This window comes from Tenrec ecaudatus, chromosome 12, assembly GCF_050624435.1.
Source record: "Tenrec ecaudatus isolate mTenEca1 chromosome 12, mTenEca1.hap1, whole genome shotgun sequence".
NCBI lineage: Eukaryota > Metazoa > Chordata > Mammalia > Afrosoricida > Tenrecidae > Tenrec > Tenrec ecaudatus.
Genome location: NC_134541.1, coordinates 688,069 through 708,324, shown reverse-complemented (window position 1 = coordinate 708,324; position 20,256 = coordinate 688,069). Strand labels below are relative to the sequence as shown.

The 20,256-nt window shown below is 55.2% G+C and overlaps 1 protein-coding gene across 1 annotated transcript; it reads left to right on the top strand.

Annotated features, from left to right (window-relative positions):
• The first annotated feature begins 16,492 nt into the window (after positions 1 to 16,492).
• Positions 16,493 to 20,046, top strand: MRGBP (MRG domain binding protein). The gene is made up of 5 exons (XM_075528343.1): positions 16,493 to 16,676; positions 17,450 to 17,571; positions 18,555 to 18,636; positions 18,892 to 18,966; positions 19,197 to 20,046. The coding sequence occupies exons 1-5, from the start codon at positions 16,529 to 16,531 to the stop codon at positions 19,382 to 19,384; spliced, it is 615 nt and encodes a 204-aa protein (XP_075384458.1). The 5' UTR covers positions 16,493 to 16,528; the 3' UTR covers positions 19,385 to 20,046.
• Positions 20,047 to 20,256: the final 210 nt, after the last annotated feature.

Below are 20,256 nucleotides of genomic sequence, written 5' to 3'. Positions count from 1 at the left end.
TCCAGCACCCAGGGCGGCATCGGGGTAGATCCTTGTGGCTTCTCTGCAGGGATATCTTGCAGGAAGTGAGCCTTGCCAGCTGAAGCAAGGAACTGTTTAAGGCAGCTGCACTCTGATCTCACCATCAGAAAGCAAGAGACCTGAGAACTAGAAAGGCGAAGCTCACTGAGCCATTTATCCCTCCACCCTTCAATTAACCCCACATGTGTTTATCAGCCAGGTTGGCACAATAAACTACTTCACACATGCACAAACACTTGCCACACATGCACACACACCCTTCCATGCAATGCACATGCACCTAACACACCTCTGCACATACACCTCCACATACATGCACACACACCTCACATGTATGCACACACACGAGTCCATGCTGTTACACACATGCAAACACTTTCACCTACAAATGCCAGCTCCACACATATCTATCCGCACCTCGGAGTATATATGTGTACACACATAACTATCTACACCTCAAAGTATACACATGTGTACACACATATCTATCCACACCTCCACATAGACACACGTGTACACACACCTCCACACCATACACCATAGCACACCCCTCCACCCTCATGCATCCACAGCCCTCCCACCCCCACACACATGCACAGGCACTGTTTGCATCCACATGCACACATACACACACACATCTCCGTGCACACACGCCGCAGCCCTGCAGGCCTCACCTGGTGGGGGCTGGAGGTGACTGAAGCTTGTAGTAATTGCTTTCCCAGCCAACCAGAAACTCAGCCCCGTGCATAATTCAAGAAGCCATCACAACAGTGGTGGGCGGGCGGCTGCCTGCGACCAGAGCTGAGCTCGGTCCTCGACTCCCAGTGTGTCTTTAAATGACTTCCCATTAGTGACGTCCTACTGGGAAGCCCAGAACAGCTTCTTAGTCTGCATGCCACGCTGTGGGCCTGGCCCAAACTTCTTTCTAAATCGTGTCTTCGCAGTGTTTCAAAACAGGGAGTTTTAAAATAGACAATGTTTTCAATAGATCATTTTCACGTTGGCAGTGTATGCACATCGTCCGGTGGGTGTGTCGATTCCGGTTTCGGTGGCCCCCTGAGGCAGAAGGAAGCTGGCCCGTGAGGGTTTCTCTGACTGAAACAAGGCTTTAGGGCATTCCTGCCCATCGCACCCAGGTTAATGCTCAGGTGGACGAAGGAGGGTTGAGCAGCCATGGCCACTGTCCACTTCACAACATTTCTTGCTCATCCTCCTGTGGCCAGCTCCCCACGCCCCAGCTTCCTGTGCCAGCTCCCCACGCCCCAGCCTCATGTTGTGCCCTAGGCGAGGGTGACTCACCCAGGGTTTCACAGGCAGAAAATCACACAAACACAAACAAGAAGCAAGCAAACAAAACCCAATGACAATAGCCGACAACACAGAGGGGAAACGCCGTGTAAAAGAAAGCAGAAAACATTACAAACTGAAACAACTTTAAAACAAGTCAAAAGGGATATTGTCATGGTATGGGGTTCCCCAACACTCGAAGGGGTCCTCAGGAGTGACTTTGAGATTGTGGAAAACGATAAAGACAGATGGACACAGACAGCGGGACACAGGGGCTGCTCGTCCCCATGTCCGGACCAAGAGAGTGACTTCTGTGTTTTCTAGTGGGTGTTTATAAATGGGGCGTACAGATCTTTCAAAAGCTTGTGTGTCATACAGCCACGAATTACATAGTTGATGGGTACTATCATAAGGGGGTAGCCTAATGAATCCGCCGTGAGGTGGGTCATCGTCTTGACCTCGGGTGCCCCGAGCCCTGCCCAGGGGGTTGGAACCTGCCTGCTCTGATCTACCCTCCAGGCACAGGGAGCAGCCAGGCACAAGTAGGGGCCGTCTTTTATGACTGCTCCTTTATGGGGGGCTGTTGGAGGGGCTGTGTTTGGAGTCGGCTTTCCAGACACACAGGGATGAGCATCGAGGGGTCAGCTGCCTGATGCTCTCATCCAGCCCCTCAGTTGACCACAGGAGATCAAATGATAAGATATAACCGGCCCCTTCCTGTCGCATGGCTGTGTGGCTGCTTTAGGGGTGCACAGGATGCCGTTGTGTGTCTGTGCCAGAGTTTCTCTGTCCACTCTTGTGCTGATGGGCCCTTGGGCTGTCTCCAGCTTCCCGCCTCTGTGAATTGTGCTGCAGTGAACACGAGAGAGCGTACGTCTGTCCGTGTCCTGCCTCTTGCTTCTTTGGGGTGTAAGCCCAGCACAGGTATTGCTGGCTCACATGGTATTTCACTTGCCAGTTGTTTTAGGGCTCCCCCGTCGCTCTCCACGGGGCCGTATGTATTCTGAGCCCCCGGCAGGGCCAGAGTCCCAGTTTCTCTGTGCCTGCTGCAGCGTCAGTTGCTCTCTGTGTCTGACTGGGCTGTTGTGGGCGCCACCCCGTGTTCTACCCCGAGGCTTTGCAGGAGCAAACAGGTCTTTTTCAATCGCCAGCCTTTGTATCCGTAGCTGAGCGCCTGACTGTTGGGCCACCAAGGCAAAGTGGGTGCACAGAAAAGGCAAACTCCCCCCACCCCACCCCAGGCCTCCTCCCTGGCAGCCCTGCCTTCTTTGTGCCCGAGAGTTCACCAGATATAGGTGCAGGGAGCTCACCGTGTTGGACAGCTGGCTTGTGCACTCAGCCAAGCATCCAGCCCACTCTGAGACTCCAGCTCCAGGTCTTCCGGTCCCTGCCCGCTTGCTGCCGAAGCTGAGTGGAGCCAGAGCCTGCACCTGCCCTGGGACCTGGGACCGTACCTCCCAGCAGACCTCAGGACACAACCAAGGGTGTCGGCCCAGGAGGCTAAAGTCATGGTTCTTAGACGCATGGTTTGCCTCCATTCTGATCGCTGGCAGGAAGCAGAGTGGCTGGGTGGAAAGAGGAATCCTGCGGGGAAGTTAGAAATCCCAATGAGAAAAGGACGTGGCTCTTTGCTGTCTGTGGAGATGGAGGGGCCCCTGTCACACGGGCTGCATGCGGCCTCCACATGAGAGCTGGGCATGGCACTCAGCCGGCGCCTGCAGGGCTCAGACGGCCACAATGGACCCTTCCTCGAGCCTCCACAGCGGCGAGCAGCGGTGCCCACCTCAGGGACTCTTCTACAGAGCAATGCTAAGTGGAGGGAACCGAAGCAGAAGCAGACTCCAACACAGAATCCTGGATGGCTTTGCTACAATGTATCGAACGGTGCCTCTCAGTAGCATTCCTTTCACCTTTGCTACATGATAGGCTTTGCAGTGAAGGGCCTGTGTGTTGTCTGCATGCTCAGGGTGAGGTGGGGGTGGGGAACCACAGTCTGCCCTTGAACCTGAGTTATACATGCCTCAGAAGGCCCAAGAGTTTTCGAAGGCAAGGCGCCTGTGGGGCAAGCACACACAGCTAGGCCAGCCAGAGGACAGGTGGGATGTGCCAGAGTTGGAGGATGCCCTCTGCATCTGGAAACTCAATGTGTCCCCTGCCACACCCTGAGCAGGGCTGCATGGTGGCCCTGTGCTGGGGGTCTCTGCAGAAATGGGGCAGAGCCTTGACTGTGGGACCAGCCGGCAGCAGGGGCCTTGGCACCCCTTGTAGGAAGGAATGGACAGTATGACCGAGGGCCATCAGCCTGGACAGGCCCGACCAGCTGAGGCCTAGCTGGTTCCTTTCCCCTGCGGGTAGGAGCCCGAACTGTCCCGGGAGAGAGCCCTCCCTAGGAAGCTGGCAGGCTGGGTCCAGCATTTCTCTGGAGTCCAGAAGTAAGGGCTGGCTCCGGGAAAAGCCTCCTGCTGTGCCCTGAGCGCAGAGGTCCATGCCCAGTGCACCGTGACTTCACAGGGTCCCTGGCACTCTGAAGGCACCAGTAGGAAGAAAGTTGGTTGGTCTCAAGTCCAGTGTCTGGTGGTGTGTCCACCGCACCCACTGATGGAGCTCTCTGCTCGGCGCCAGACGTGCCAGGCTTGGCCACTGCTAGCCAGCCAATCTACAGATTGTCAGAGCCCAGAGAGCCCACCGTGCAGCCCAGGAGTGGGCAGAGGAGCCAAGAGAAGGCCGTGGGGATAAAACACGTATCCATTCTTCCAGGGCACCCAGGTGTGAAGGTGGGTTCCCTCTGAAAATGCTGTACCCTGTTCACAGGGCATGGTGGAACTGGGCCTGGGAAGGGCTTAGGGAGAGTAACCGCTCACAGCTGTGCAGAAAGGAGGGTGTGTGCAACAGACAGAGAATCCCATGCATGAACACGCATAACATTTGTCAGAATAGATGGATGGGGGTGAGGGTGAAATACATGGGTAGATGGATAGATGAATGGATGGATGGATGATAGGTGAGTGGATAGGTGAATAGATGCGTGGATGGGTGGATGGATGGGTGCATGATAGGTGGGTGGATGGGTGGGTGGATGGGTGCATGATAGGTGGGTGGATGGGTAGATGATAGGTGGGTGGATGGGTCATGGATGGGTGGATGATAGGTGGGTGGATGGGTGCATGATAGGTGGGTGGATGGGTCATGGATGGGTGGATGATAGGTGGGTGGATGGGTGCATGATAGGTGGGTGGATGGGTAGATGATAGGTGGGTGGATGGGTGGATGTTAGGTGGGTGGATGGGTCATGGTTGGGTGGATGATAGGTGGGTGGATGGGTCATGGATGGGTGGACAGATGTGGGCTTGTGCCCTGCAGGTCCCTTGCTTTCCTTGCTGATTCCTGGGTTCTTTGTCTGAAGAGAGGCAGCACAGGGAGGTCAGGGAGAGGTGGGCTTTTCCCAGAGCATTTCCATGCGGAAAACAAATTTTGACAGGCGTGGCCACAGCTCCTGGCCTAAGCAGTTGTGCTGCCGGGCAAGCCCATGTCTGGGTGCACACAGCACAGCTGTAGCCTTCCTCCAGCAGGGAGGGATGCCATGCAGAAGGCTTAAAATGAGCCTGCACCCCTGAGCCAAGGCCAGTGTCTTTAGGGGAGTGGAGGACCCGGCGACTGAGGTGGGCCCCATGCTGGGGGGTGCGGGGGGGGGAGCAGTTCTGCAGGGACCTCTCAGATGCTTCCTCTCTCGGAGGGTTGTCCTTCCTGGCCCATCATGGGAGGACAGTGTGCACAAGGGGCCCAGGGGTGGGAGGGGGAGAGCTCCGGAGAGAGCTGCTGCTTCCTCAGAGAAGGTCCCATGTGCGGGAGTCCCAGCCCGGCTCCCAGGCCCACCGCACCCCAGAGCTGCCACTGGAGAAACACCCCAACCCCTCTATGGCCTCCCAGCAGCCCCCGTCCCTCCCTGGGCAGGACAGGCCACAGACCCCGCACCCAGCAGCCGCTCCCACCCACCCTCTGGAAGCTTCCAGGATCCCTGATAGCACAGGCACACAGACATGCCACACACACCTAACAGTCCCGACACCTCTGACACCAGAGGAGTGACCCTGGGCTGGGGAGGGGAGGCAGGGAGCCCACCCCTGCACACATACCACACACCATACACACCCTACATGCAAGCACACACACACACACACTTCCCAGCAATGGCCTCCTTCCTGCCTGCTGGCTGTGGGCTCCGTACAGGACACCATCCACGTCCACGCGCTGGCAGGTGGGGACGTGCCTGCGGAGGGCAATGCTGACACTGAAGTTTCGCAGAACCATGGCAGGCGTGTAGCGCTCTCCTCTGGAAGCGGAGCTGAGAGCTCAGGAGCCGCCAAGGCCCACTGGACTCCAACCCCCTCCCAGGCTGAAACACTCCAAGCTGAGCTTTGGGTCCACACACAGCTGCAATGCGCCCCCTAGAGGCGAGACGCTGGCTGGCTGGCTGGCTGCCGGTGACACCAGGCCTGGCATGGGGCCTGGCCTGCAGCTCCTTGTGGGGACTTAACTGCAGACCTGACGACCCAGGTTTCTCCAGACGGGGGACATGTGGGGTCCTGGCCCAGGGGACAAAGATGCACGCACCCAGCCCCAACTCTATGGCACTTTCCTCAGTACCCGGTATCCAGGGCCCTGGGAGGGAGCAGGACAGTGGGGGTGGACACAGGGCAGCCACCCTGGGCTGACATTCGATGTCTGTCCCAAGACTGAGTCCGAGAGGACAACAACGAGGCCAAGAGTGAGCGACACACAGGAGTGTGTTCAACAACCTAAGTCTCCCAAACTCTCTTTCCTCAGGCCATGAGCCAGGGCACCAAACCATCATCGGCCACCACCTCCCAGAACCTGCACGTCAACTCCCAGGCACCTCAACCAGGGACCATGGGCCTCTGTGTCCCTTCTGAGCAGACTCTGTTCTCCAGCGACTCAGCTTCCAACCCAACGCTGGTCAGGTCTAGCCAGTGAGAAGTGTCCCAGGGCACCCAACGCTACTCAGGTCCATCTGGGAGAAGTGACCGGGGTGCTCGCATGCCTTAGACTCATCAGCCAGCTGAGGCTGAATGGGAAGCATTGAGCAGGACAAAGCTGGGGTGGAGGTCGGAGGGCAGAAACAGGATGCACAGGGAGGAGGCAGGATTGGGGGGGCTCCACTGAGGAAGGGAGGTTTCTGGGAGGAAACAAGCTGTAAGGATGGCCAGTTGGAAGGCCTGCTCAAGCCACCATGAAAAGTCACACCAAACCAGTTGGCCTTCTGATAGCCCTGTCCCAGAGAGGGATGCTAGGATGGCAGGTGACCCCATGCCAGGCTTGTGTGTGCTGGGGTCCAGCCCCCCCAGGCCCCTGCCCATCTCTGACTCCGGCACCCTTGTCTGTGTCTGTGTGCAGAGAGGACGGCCCCCTTCTCACGCAGGTGGCTCCCGTCCTGGCCTTTCTGACTGCAGCGAGCAGCATCACTCGGTTTATTGTTTGGGTAAATCCTCATCCAGAGGCTCTGGACCCCAGAGCCCGCTTCCCACCCCCACCCCTCCTCTGGGCCCCTATCATCTCTCATATTCTCTGTGCACAGACAGGCAGGCGTGTCCATCGCCTCTTGCTTTCTTTCGTTTTGCTTTGTTGGTGCTTCCTCCACCTTCAGCTTCTTTGTGATGATTATGCGGGTGATTCACAGAGCGGATGGCGTAGAATTCGCGTGTCATTCTGTTCAGTGGTTCAGTCACGTCTTCACCACAATCAGCCTCAGCGCTTCTTCTTCGTCATGGGCCCATCGTTCTCAGCTCCTCCCCCCATCCATGAGTCCAGGAACAATCTCTGTAGGTGTGCCCACGATGGATACATCTGGTGCATGGAAAAACAACAGCAAAACTAACACACTAACAAAGGAAAACAGAGGGAACCCTCAACTGAAAAGAAATAGGAAATACTAGAAACTAGAACAAATGTAAAGAGGCTCGGAAGGGAGGTCAAAGGAGAAGGTTCCCCGTCCTTTGCGTCCCAGGGCACGCGCCCAGTGGCAAGGCTAGTGCATCCCTGGGCTCTGCTCTAGAGGGGATTCGCCAGACACTCTGCACGCGTATTTCTCCTTCACATTTCTGTTACCTGAAACAGCTTTGAAACGGGTCAAACGGGAGATCAAATGAGAGGATACACTCTTGCAACGTCGCTCCGTCTGCCATGGTCAACTTTGAAAGGCTCTCTGAGTGGTGACAGGGCACTATTCACTCCCTAACTCAGCCCAGAGGGGCCTCGCCAAGGTTCAGTCCACAGGAGAACCCTGCAAATGGACTGGGGCTCCAGTCATCCACAGTCTTCTGCAAACTAACTGTCCCCAACTTAAGCTCTGACACCATTCCCTCCTCTGGGCTTGATGCTGTTATCTATAATCCTTGGATCATGCAGGCTGGAGTGCTTCTTCCATGGGGACTTAGTTGATGCCTGCACTTAGATGGCTGCTTGTTTGAAGACAAGACCCCAGATGCTGTTCCTTCTGATAGGTGGGCGCCATCTAGTGTCTTCACCACACTTTGCCGCAGTGTGCACCCACATCTTCAGCGATCGCTTCAGGAGGATGAGCATCCAGCAGGGCCATGTCATAGAACTAACTGTCTGAGAGTCAAGCTAGAATTAAGTGTGAGCCCCAGATCCATGAATATCTCTGTGGTTTATATGCCTGTTTCCCCGTAGAGACATCACTGTGTGCATCGTCTTTTAAGTCTTTCCACCTCTCCCCAGGACTGGCTTCTTGGAGAATGTCTTCCCTAAACACACACACACACACACACACACACACACACATACACGAGTTTAAATTTGGAGCACCCCGTTTGCAGAAGGTTATGGGTCACAGTGAGTTCAAAGTCCATTTGCAGCGACCCCCACTGGACTAAGGCTCCACTGAGGTCCTTCTGACCTTTACGCAGGATGTGAGCAAGCTGCCCTCAAGCAGAGTGCACTGGAAAGTGGATTCCTAACCACCCCTCACCCCCAGCCCCTTGCCAGGCTGAGTCCTGGATGGAGATCTCGGTGCTGGGGTCCAACAGTCACGAGTCATGCCTCAACTGCCCCGAACCAATCTTGTGAGCTCTTCCCTCTTACACACATGCATGTTCCATGCATGGTCTTTTCCCACCTCGGCAGCCCTGCCTGTCACCATGACGTCTTGATCTGAACCCTCATCGTGCTTTGTGACAGTTTTCTTAGCCCTCCTTGGGTGCTGAGCACGCACTGTGAGGAGAATGTGGACACCACGCCCTTTTCTTATCCATGAATCTCAGCCTACTCTTATAGGACCTTCCACCCCCACCCCCACCCCATGACATCTTTGTCAAGTCTCTGTCCTGTTTAAGACAATAAACATTCTCCTGAAATTATATTTGAGATTTGGGGTCTCCTTGGTACCCTAAAACAGCATATGTCCTCACACACACATTGGGGCCTGAGGCGAACACCACTGCCCTCCTGAGACAGACCCACAGGAGCCCCCGTCAGGCCAGCTTGCTGACTGCCGATGACCTGCCTCCTTCCCCCTCCCATCTCGGAAAGTCCCACTAGTGATTAATTTTAGAATATACTCTTAGCGTCTCAAGATCAGAACACTGCAATTGATGATATTGTTCCTTTGGATGTGGTAACTAGGATATTGCTATTTTTATTTTATTAACCAGGAGGTTATAATCAATGCTGTACCCCTATAACGCTCACTAAACTCTGAAGAATAATAACGTTCATTTTGCTTTCTGCTCTGCCCACGCTTGCTGAAGTCCTCGACAACTGAAGACTAAGCTTTTGCCTGTAAATCTGAGCTGCAGTGTCCACTCAGGGCTGCAATCAAAGAATCGCTTTTAGACTCTGAACCCTCGGAGAAATCATCAGACCACTGTCAGGCCTGTCAGTTACCTGAACCCTCTCCCGAAACTGCAGGACAGACCTCCCCCAGGTCCCAGGGGCCAACTGTCCGCGGCTCCTTAGAGACACCACAGCCCCCAGCCAGCCCCCTCAACTAGTCCCTCTTGAAGGTCCAGCCTGGCCCAGAGTCCTCACTGCCAAGGGGAGGGGGGGACTTCACATCTTGCTTCCTGGGGACACCTGTCCTTCTGAGGTCACCACCCCACCGGAGGTTTAGGGGGCCAGACTCTGGTCTTGGCCAACCCTGTTCCCCCCCAAGGTCTGTGCAGGTGGCTAGGGTAGCCATAGACTGAGACCAGGGGCCCTGGGCTCAGGTCAGCTCCTGGTGCCTGGCATCCCCCGGGATTCCGGCACAAGCACTTCCCTGCTTCCGATGGGGTTCCCCAGTGTGGCCACTGGGGCAGGAGCCACGTCTCGTCGTCTCTGTGCCCTGTGCCACCACTGAAGGTCTGAGTGCCAGTGTCAGACTCCTGGGGGTGGAGATGGGTCTCAGGAGGCTGGCCCGCCAAGTATGAGGGCGGTGAAGCTGGACACAGTGAGCAGTGGGGGTTAAGGTGGATAGAAGAGACTCAGCTCACTCACGAGACCAGGGGGCTTACAACCTGCAGTTTATTTCTCGCCTGGGTGCAGACTGGCTGAGGCAGAACAGGGCATCAGCCGGGCTGAGGCTGTGCCAGGCCTCAGCGCCCAGCTCAGGGTCTGTTGCCCTTTGTGCGGTACAGAGATGTGAAAGGAGCTCAGCCCCTCTGGGGGGGACATACAGGCTGGGGTCGACATACAGGCTGGGGCCTTCTTGACCACACCGTGTCCTAATGCACCTCATAGCCATGTCTGGCTGTCCCCGTTCACCACTCTCGGTTCGATGGCGGGAAAAGCACATCTTTCCCATCTGAGCAGCACTGTCTCCAGGGTCGGCCAGGGGCGGGGGGGTGGGGTGGGCAGAACTTTACGGGGTCCGCTTGTGGCAAATGTGGAGGGACTGTAGCTCTTAGAGGGCTCTGGCTGGCCTTCCAGTCTTATTGGACCCAGCTAGGTTACCTGGGTGTAGCTGGGAAGTGTGGGCAGTGCTGGAGAGGGCGGTGGCTGGTGGTCCCAGAGGCCTGCTTTGGGCATAGTTGGGACAAGGTCCCAGCTGGCTGTCCCCACAGACCCCAGTCCACCCAGACCACAGACCTTCCAGACTTGGCCCAGACACAGGGCCTGCCCCACCCAAACTCCACACTGGCACCCCCACCTGACCCCTGCCCATCCAAACCTTACCCAGGCCAAGCCGTGGGTCATGCCTAGAGCCCACTCACCCCCCACCCTAGCCTGCACCCAGCACCCCCTCCCTAGTGCTATTCACCCAGCCCTCATCCTGGGCTAGCCTTAGTAGCTTAGGGGCTTACACGCGGGGCTGCCAAGGCACGGTCAGCAGTTTGAGACCACCAGACACCCTGAAGGAGAACAATGAGGCTTCCTACTCCCTGCTGGTACAGAGCTGCAGGCTCACCTTTCTTCTGGAGAAGATCTGGCTCACCTTCTGTCCTCCGCGCAGCCTTCTGCGGCCCGGGGTCCCCAGAAGCATCTGACGTGCATGGCTGTTCCGAAGCTCTGGGCGCTGGGCGAGCTGAGCAGCATCTGCTCCTCGCCGTCCACGGGCCCCACAGCTGAGGGAATGTCTCCCCTGGGTCAGTTCCTTTAGGACTAGACTGCACGTGTGCCCCCACAGGAGATGAAGTGTAAGAAGATGGCTAGGACCGAACTGTCAGAGCCGACCCGGCTGGGTGTATGGGCGTCGCCAGGAGAGAATTTCCGCCAGGTCTGTGACACCAGGGGCCACCTGGCTGCTTATCACAGGACCCCCGAGGAGGCAAAGCAAAGTAAGAAAGGTCTTCCTGGCACAAACGGCTCCCCTGGTCTGGTGGCTGGTGCTGCTCCCGCCACCCACTCATCCCAGGGAACAACACTGTGGACACTGGTCCGGAGCCTGGAGGGATGACAGACTCATCACCTGCCTCCCAGGCCACTCACTTGTGCCTGGTGACGAGAAGGGTTGACCTGAGAAGAACAGGTGTGATCGCCAAGGAGAGGCGTCCTGGCTCTCGAGGTGGTGCCTGTGAGAGCTGCCAATGGCAACAGCTTGGCTGCCCGGCTTCCCAGAATGTTCGTCACTGGAAAAGGCAACAAACCAGGGATCTCCCTTCCCCTGAGGGACAAGTGTCCACTGCACCACTGCTGCAGAGAGAGACGAGAGACTGGCTGCCAAAGAGAGCAGGGCACCAAGGTCTTGAGAGGGGCAGATGAAGCGATCTCTAAAGTAATGATACAGCATAATTTAAAAGAAAGCGAGGTACAGCCTCAGACACCCACAGGGACAGTTCTATGGGGACAGGTCGATAAGGTCACTACAAGCTGAAGCAACTGGATGGCACTGAGGTTGGTCCTTGGTGCTTTGCTTTTTGCCAAAAATGGCATCTGCACTTTTAAAAAAATTGAGCATGTTATTGGGGGGCTCTTACAATTCTTATGATAATCCATCATTCAATTGTATTAAGCGCACTTAGTACATTTGTTGCCATCAATATTTCTAAAACATTTTCTTTCTACTTGAGCCCTTGGTATCAGCTCCTCCCCCCACCCACTCTCGCCCACCTCCCACCCTGGTGAGTCCTTGATCAGTTATATAGTATTGTTGCTGTTATTTTGTGTCTTATACTCTCTATTGTCTCCCTTCACCCACATTGCTGTTATTTGTCCCCCTGGGGGTGGGCTCTATATCCAACCTGTGAAGGGGTCCCCCTTTCTCTCCCCCCTCCTGCCCCCATCATCCCACTATCCTCATTATACTGCAACTCCCACTACAGTTTCCAAGGGGGTTCTCTGTCCTGAATTACATGTGTCAAGAGCTCTTATCTGTACCAGTGTGTGTACTCCAGTCTAGCCAGATTTGTAAGGTAGAACTGGGTCATGGTAGTGGGGTTAGCGGGAAGCATCCAGGACCTAGAGGAATGGTATGTGTTTCGCCTATTCTGCACCCTGGTTGACTCGTCCTTCCTTGTAAACCCTCTATGGGGGGACGTCCAATCATCTACAGATGGGCTTTGTGTCTCCACTCCAACCACCCTCTTTCACATCGATGTAATTGTTTGTTTTGAATCTTTTGATACCTGATCCTGTTGACACCTTATGATCACACAGGCTGGTGTGCTTTTTCCATTTGGGTGTTGTTGCTTCCCTGCTAGATGGCCGCTTGTTTATCTTCAAGCCTTTAAGACCCCAGATGCTATATCTTTTGATAGCCAGGCACCATCCACTCTCTTTAACACATTTGCTTATGCACCTAGTTTGTCTTCAACGATTGTGTCGGGAAGGTGAGTGTCAAAAAGTGCCTGGTTGTTAGAAGAAAGTGTTCTTGTGTTTAGAGAGGCCTTGAGTAGAGGCCCAAAGTCTAGCTGCTATTTTAATACTTAACATAAATATATGTACACCAGCCTCTATCCCTTTCATTATAAATTAGTATAGTTACATAGATACGTGCCTATAGCTACACCTCTACAACTAGCTTTTGCCTTCCGCTCCTTTCCCCCGTTTCCTTTCACTTCCCCACCCCACCATCACCGGTCTTGGTGTTCGAGCTCTTGGCAAAAACAAGCAGATCTGTCTCTGAGAAGCCAGGCTGGTGAAACGCCACCCAGGTCTCTGGGCATGCTATCTATCAGGAGAGGCCTCCCCGGGAGGACATTATGTTAAGTGAAGCAGAGGGGCAGTAGGAAAGAAGACAAGATGGACTGACACCGTGAATGCAGCAATGGGCTGACACAGCTACTGTGAGAGGGGCACAGCACCGGGCAGGGATTCCATCTGCTGTGCCCAGCCGGGTGTTGAGAGTCAGAACTGATGAGGCGGCACATCACCACCACCAGCCCCCTCCACCACCATCACCACCTTCTACTGCATGCCAGGAGGGAACCCCCTAGGGCCCAACTGCCCACCCCTGTCCCTGGAGACATACAGTGCAGGCCAGCTGGGCCCAGAGGCCCTTCCTGTGGCTAGGAGAGGCTCACCTGAGAGGTGGTGCCTCGGTCCAGGTGACATTCCATTATCCCCGCTAGCCACTATCTGCTTCCCACCTGTCTCTGGATTCTGATCTAGCTGAGCCTGTCCTTAGCAAATGACAGTGGGACGTGGTCAGGCTGATCCAGGAGACCTACTACCCACTCTTCTTCTTAGCAGAGCCTGTTCTTGGACAGAATGTTTACACCAGGAAAAATGGTGAAAATCATGTTTGTAAAACATTTATCTGGCCCCAAGATGTCTGTAAATTAGAAAAACAAGTTATTTAAAAATATGTATGGGTAAATATATTTATATATAATGATAGGAGAGTAGATCTATGTACATATATTTATGTGTTAAGTATTAAGGTAGCAGACGGACATTGGGCCTCTACTCAAGTACTCTCTCAATGCAAGAACACTTTGTTCTAATAACCCAGCATTCTGTGATGCTCACCTTCCCGACATGATTGCTGAAGACAAAATGGGTACATAAGCAAATGTGAAGAAAGCTGATGGAGCCCGGCTATCAAAAGATACGGCGTCTGGGGTCTTAAAGGCTTGAAGGTAAACAAGCAGCCATCTAGCTCAGAAGCAACAAAGCCCACATGGAAGAAGCACACCAGCCTGTATGATCATGAGGCGCTGAAGGGATCAGGTATCAGGCATCAAAGACACAGAAAAAAATCATATCAATGTGAATGGGGGGGGGTGCAGAGTGAAGACCCAAAGCCCATCTGTAGACAATTGGACATCCCCTGACAGAAGGGTCACAGAGAAGAGATGAGCCAGTCAGGGTGCAGTATAGCACCGACAAAACGTACAACTTTCCTCTAGTTCTTTAATACTTCCTCTGCCCACCAACTATCATGACCCTAATTCTACCTTACAAGTCTGGCTAGACCAGAGCATGTACACAGGTACAGATAAGAGCTGGAAACACAGGAAATCCAGGACAGATAGACCCCTCAAGACCAATATTGAGTAGTGATACCAGGAGTTTAAGGGAAAGGTAGGGGGAGAAAAGGGGAACTGATCACAATGATCTATATATAACCCCCTCCCAGGGAACAGACAAAAGAAAAGTAGGTGAAGGGAGATATCAGTCAGTGTAAGACATGAAAAAATAATAATAATTTATAAATTATCAAGGGTTCATGAGGGAGGGAGGGTCGGGGAGGACGGGAAATAAGCCAATACCAAGAGCTCAAGTAGAAAGAAAATGTTTTGAAAATGATGATGGCAACATATGTACAAATGTGCATGACACAATGGATGGATGGATTGTGATAAGAGCTGTATGAGCCCCCAATAAAATGACATATATATATATATATATATATGGTCTTTCAGCTGAAATTTCTGGGCTCTTGTGATAACCTCACGATGGATTACACAAAGCTCTGTAATATCCATGCACCAGAACACTGCCTGTTGGTTCCTGCTATTTCTGCATTTAAACCACGCTCTATCTCCAGCTTGCCGGCACCCTTGACAATTTCTCCCTGTGCTGCTTGGCTTAGATGTTCTGTTCCTCAACCAATCTCCCCACTGAGGCTTTCCCTGAGTGCCAGGTCTTTGATTCCACGACAGTTTCTCCTTTAGTCAAGCATCCTCTCACGGTGCACCGGTCCGTCTCCATCTCTCTTCTCACTCTTTGCTGCGTACTCAGAATAAAATTGTTTTCCTTACTATTCTAGTTGTGTGATGATTTTTCCCAAGAAATTTGCGAGACAAATAACCACTACTGTAAGAGATCCACAGGCATGCATGCCCATGCTACAGACGAGATACCATGGAAATCTTTGAGCAATTCCACCCATATCACAGGCAGGCAAGACTGTGCTGAAGATCCTTGCAAGTTGGTTGCAGCAGGGAATTGGCAGAATTTCAAACTGGACTCCGAAGGAGACATGGAACGAGGGATATCTTCTCAGAAAGGGCAGGATATACCAGAAGGGTGTTGTTGGTGTGCTCTGTTGACCGCACAGACACACCCAACTCCGATGCGGGCATGTTGTGACTGGTAGCAACCAGGACTCCCGAACAAAGAGCAGGGACAGTGTGCTTTTTACTCGGGAAAGGCACATGTCTGAGCTGAATGGTATCACCTGCAAATGGCACAACCTCCTTTGCTGACAGGGAAGAGGACTTGAAGCACTTCCTGAGGAAGCTCAAAGAGGACAGCCTTCAGGGTGGATGGCAGCTACACATAATATAAACACCTCCTCCTTACTGGGCCAAGACGGCAGGATCGATCCATGGGGAAAAGCTTGAAGTTGTCAAAGACTTTACTTCACTCGGATCCACCATCGATGTCAGGAAATCAAATGGCTCGTTTCATGGGGCAAATCGGCCACAAGAGATTTCTTTAACTCCTTAAACAGGAAAGCTGTCACTGAGAACCAAGGTGCTCCTCACCCAGGTCCTGGTGTTTTCAATCACCCCCTATGCATATGAAAGCGAGCGATAAAAAAGGAAGACCAGAGGGGGCCGCCTGTTGCTGGTGAAGAAGACTGAATGGACCTTGGGCTTCCAGAACAAAGACTAAATCTAACTTGGAAGAGATTTAGCTAGGATGTGCTTCTCAGAGCGAGCATGACAAGACTTCGCTCTGCGAACTGCGGACCCGGTGTTCAGGAGCGGCCAGCCCTCGAGAGGAGCGTCGTGCCTGGAAAAGCAGAGGGTCAGTGGAGACCGAGGAATGGCAGGGCGTGGCGCAGCGGCTGCAGCAGTGGACTCGAACGCGCTGCAGCAAGGACCACGAGGGCAGGGCGGGACGGGCCAGTGGCTCCTGCTGTCCGTGGGGTCCCTACGAGTGATGACCAAGGAGGGCCCCTGACACCATTGACACCCCGTTCCCCATCTCTCCCTAGCAGCCCCCCTGCTCCAGCGGCCACTGGTCCGTGTCCTGTCTCTAGTGTTCCCCCTTTGTCGGCCTTCACTGAGTCCTGTTTACTCAGCACGGTGCTTTCCACGTGCATTCGCGTCGCCGTAGGTCGCAGTGCCTCACCTTTCCCGGCGGGAACCACACACGCTCCGCTGGCACGTGGACCGCACGGCGGGGGGCTAGCGCGGTCTCCACCCACGTGCGCGCGCCGCGCCGGAGGGGCCGCCAGGGGGCGCCCGGCCCGACCCCGCTGCGCCTGCGCGGGCGCCGGAGCGGGAGCGCGGTCCGCGTCGAGCGCGCGCCTGTGTGTGCGCCTGCGCGGAGCGAGGCCGCTCCTCTCGCCGGGGCAGCGACGCAGCCAGCCATGGGGGAGGCTGAGGTGGGCGGCGGCGGCGCCGCGGGAGACAAGGGCCCTGGAGAAGCGGCCACCAGCCCGGCTGAGGAGACGGTGGTGTGGAGTCCCGAGGTGGAGGTGTGCCTGTTCCACGCCATGCTGGGCCACAAGCCCGTCGGTGAGCTGCGGGCTCGCGCGGGGCGAGCGGTCGGCAACCGTCGGGGGAGGGGGGAGGGGAGGGGTCCGGCAGGGCTCCTCCCACACGCCACCGCGCCCCTGGCGGCGCGGACCCCTCACGCCGCCCGGGACCCTCGCCCCGCAGACCCCCCTCATCCCACGCCCCGGACCCTCACCCGTCCCGACCCTCACCCCGCGGACTCCTCACCCCCCTCACCCCGCCCCGACACTCACCCCTCTCCTACCCCGCACCCCGCGGGCCCTCACCCCACCCCGCCCCCCGCCCCGCCCCCTCACCCCAGGACCGTTACACACACACACCACCACCACACCACCCCTGACCCTCAACCCGCGGACCCCTCACACCGTTCGGACCCGTCACACCCCTGAGACCCCTGCACACCTCTAGGACCCTTACCATCTTCACACACTAGGTGGCTCATTCCCCCTCACATGCACACCACCCCTGGGGACCTTCCCCTGGACACATCCCCAGCCCCCCACACTACCCTAGAGCTCCTGCTGACCCCACCCCACCCCCCGCAGCACACACCCCCTAGACCCCATCCCACTTCTCCCGCACCATGCGCCTGAGCCCTCACACCCACACCCCATGCAGATGTCCCCTTGACACACATCTTGGATCCCACACACACCTCCTCCCCAACTCTCAGAGCCCCCCCTCAGGTGCAACTGATGCGTCTCCCCTCCCCACTGCCCAGCACCTCAGCACCCAGGCAGCCTCTCCCACAGTGCTAACTCCACCCCTCACAGGTGTGAACAGGCACTTCCACATGATCTGCATCCGAGACAAGTTCAGCCAGAACATTGGGCGGCAGGTCCCATCCAAGGTCATCTGGGACCATCTGAGCACCATGTATGACATGCAAGCCCTGGTGAGCTCTGACCCCTGACCCTGCATCCCATAATGAGCACAAGCACCACACCACACCCTCCCCAAGCTGCTGGGCTGTTGAAGGAGCCACCCAGCTATGAATGACTCTCCTGGTTGGCAGGTGGTTTGTGAAGACCACGCCTGCTGGTGGTTGGCAGCCCCTGATGGGAGTGAGGGGGAGTGCCAGCTGTGGCCACACTGCCAGCCGGGGGCCATGGTGGGAGCCAGGATACAGTGCCTCTGGACTCCTACTCTGGGAAAGGTGGGAAAGTGCCAAGCCTTGACTCTGGTGCAAGCTGTGGTCTGTGTAACACCATCCCTGTCTCTGGAGCTCCTGACACCATGGCCATTTGGGATGGGGTGGGGTGGGCAGGAACAGTGGTCAGGCTCAGTCCAGGACCGGTGTCACATGAAGCCAGGCTCTGGGCATCCAGTCTGCAGAAGCCACCACGTGACCTCAGCCCTCTTCCTCCTCACTTTATCCCGTGATGGCTCATTGCAGCACCACTGAGGGCAGAGTGAAGAGGGGGCCTGCTCCCAAGGTGGGTGCTGAGGTTGGCGTTTTCAGAGCACACGGGTTTTGATGGGCATGTTTAAGGCAGGCTCCCTGGTGGAATGAAGCCCACCCCCCTTGTCATCTGGAGCCATCCCACTAGCTTGGCACTCTCCACCTCAGGGATAGCAGGAGGCTTGGTAATGTACCAATGGCACCTTTGCCGCTGCCAGCCCCACCCTGTCCTGTGCCCTTGGGCGCTCACACTTGCAGGCTTCAGGGGGCAATTCTGGGAGCCGGCTATACAGCACCCCGGGAGTGCGTCAGTGGGTAGGCAGGTCCCTGTCAGTTCCTGACCCAGAGTGGTACCCTCTTCTCCATCCCCATCTCCCCAAGGCTCTGGTGTAGGCATTCCTTGCTTGCCCCTGAGTTGGCTTCTGACATACCTATTCTTTGTTTCTCTCCATCCCTGCCGGCCTGTCTGGCACCAGCATGAGTCTGAGATTCTCCCCTTTCCGAATCCGGAGAGGAACTTTGTCCTTCCAGAGGAAATCATCCAAGAGGTCCGGGAAGGTGAGCCCCGGACATGGGAGGTCGACTGTAGGTGGGGACTATGGTGGTGGGTGCTGTGGGGCCCTGCCCAAACCTGGACTTGAGGGGTCTGAGGACCTCTAGGGTAGGAGAGAGGGTTTTCCCTTCAGAGATTGCCTAACAGAAGCGGTGTGCCTCCTGCACCATGAGTGGTCTTGTCCTGCCTGGCTCACAGGCCCCCAGCCAGGCCTGCCCTCTACCTTGGCATATCAGTCAGTGTCCATGGTCTCCCCATAGGCAAGGTCATCATCGAGGAGGAAATGAAAGAGGAAATGAAGGAAGACGTGGACCCCCACAATGGACCTGACGATGGTGAGTCCGGGTGGCATGCATCTGTCCCCTACCCCAGAGTGGGCAGGCACAGGACCCCTGGAGGCACCCAGTGTCAGCCAGTTTGCTTGCTGTTCTGAGCTAGAGTTGGGTCCTCAGGACAGTCTGCCATAGATGTCCCTGGTGGCTGAGGCCCAGGGGCACGGGGTTGGGAGAGACAGGGCGCACTGTCTGTGGTGACACGGTTCCAGCCAGATGGTTTTGTGTGGCAGTGTTTGTGTCGTCAGGAAGCCTGGGGAAAGCCACGGAAAAGTCCAGCAAAGAAAAGGAGAAGAACTCCTCCGACTTAGGGTCCAAAGAAGGGGCAGACAAACGGAAGCGCAGCCGGGTCACCGACAAGGTTCTAACTGCAAACAGTAACCCATCGAGCCCCAGCGCCGCCAAACGGCGTCGAACGTAGAGACCCTGTGTCTGCAGCAGCAGCAGAGGTGGCTGGTGGTCAGCAGGCAGGGGTGACTTAGCAGGGTCAGCTCTGCCTCAGGGCTGAGGTCATGTCCTCTGGCAAGTGGACAGCTTGTCTCAGATCTGGAGAGCTGAGTGGGCTCTCCTGCCAGACTTTCCTTCCTTTAACACCCACCCCAGAGGACCCACCTGGAGAACAAACTGGTGTGGTTGGCAAGCAATAAAAATGCCCAGCTATGTCTCCTCAGGAGTAGCAGTGGTCTTCCTGGGAAGGATGCCACCTCAGGGAATGACAGTCGGAGGAGAACTTTGCCTCCTGTCACTTGTACTGTAATGTTATGTATAATTCAGTTGGTGTTTTCACTAATTCATAAGAAGACTATTTTACTATTGTTTTTATGGAAAAAAAAACTAGCAGTTAAACCTATGTTGTATTTCTCAGAAAATGTTTAGTGAAGGTGATGAGAATGAAGTACTTTTTGTCTGTTTTTATATGCCACAAATGGAGAATTTGTAGTGGTTATTTTTGTATTACCAGTTAATTTGCAAATAGACCAAGTGGGTGAGTAGGACAGGCTTTAGCCACAGCCTGGGGCCGAGGTAACCCAGAGCTGTGGGAATGTACTTTGTTTTGCTGACATTAAAGCACACAAAAAATTACCTTGGAGTCCTGTGAGTTTGATACCAAAATCAATTCATCTTCCCCCACCCCAGGAAGTTTTACTTTTTCAAATAACTGCAACTAAAGGGCACTAATAATCCTCTGATACAGTGTATTTGCAAAGTAACAACAACTGGTTAAGAGGGGACTTTGTTATCTGACAAGCACTTCAAGTACAAGGACCACCCCCCCCACACACACACACACAC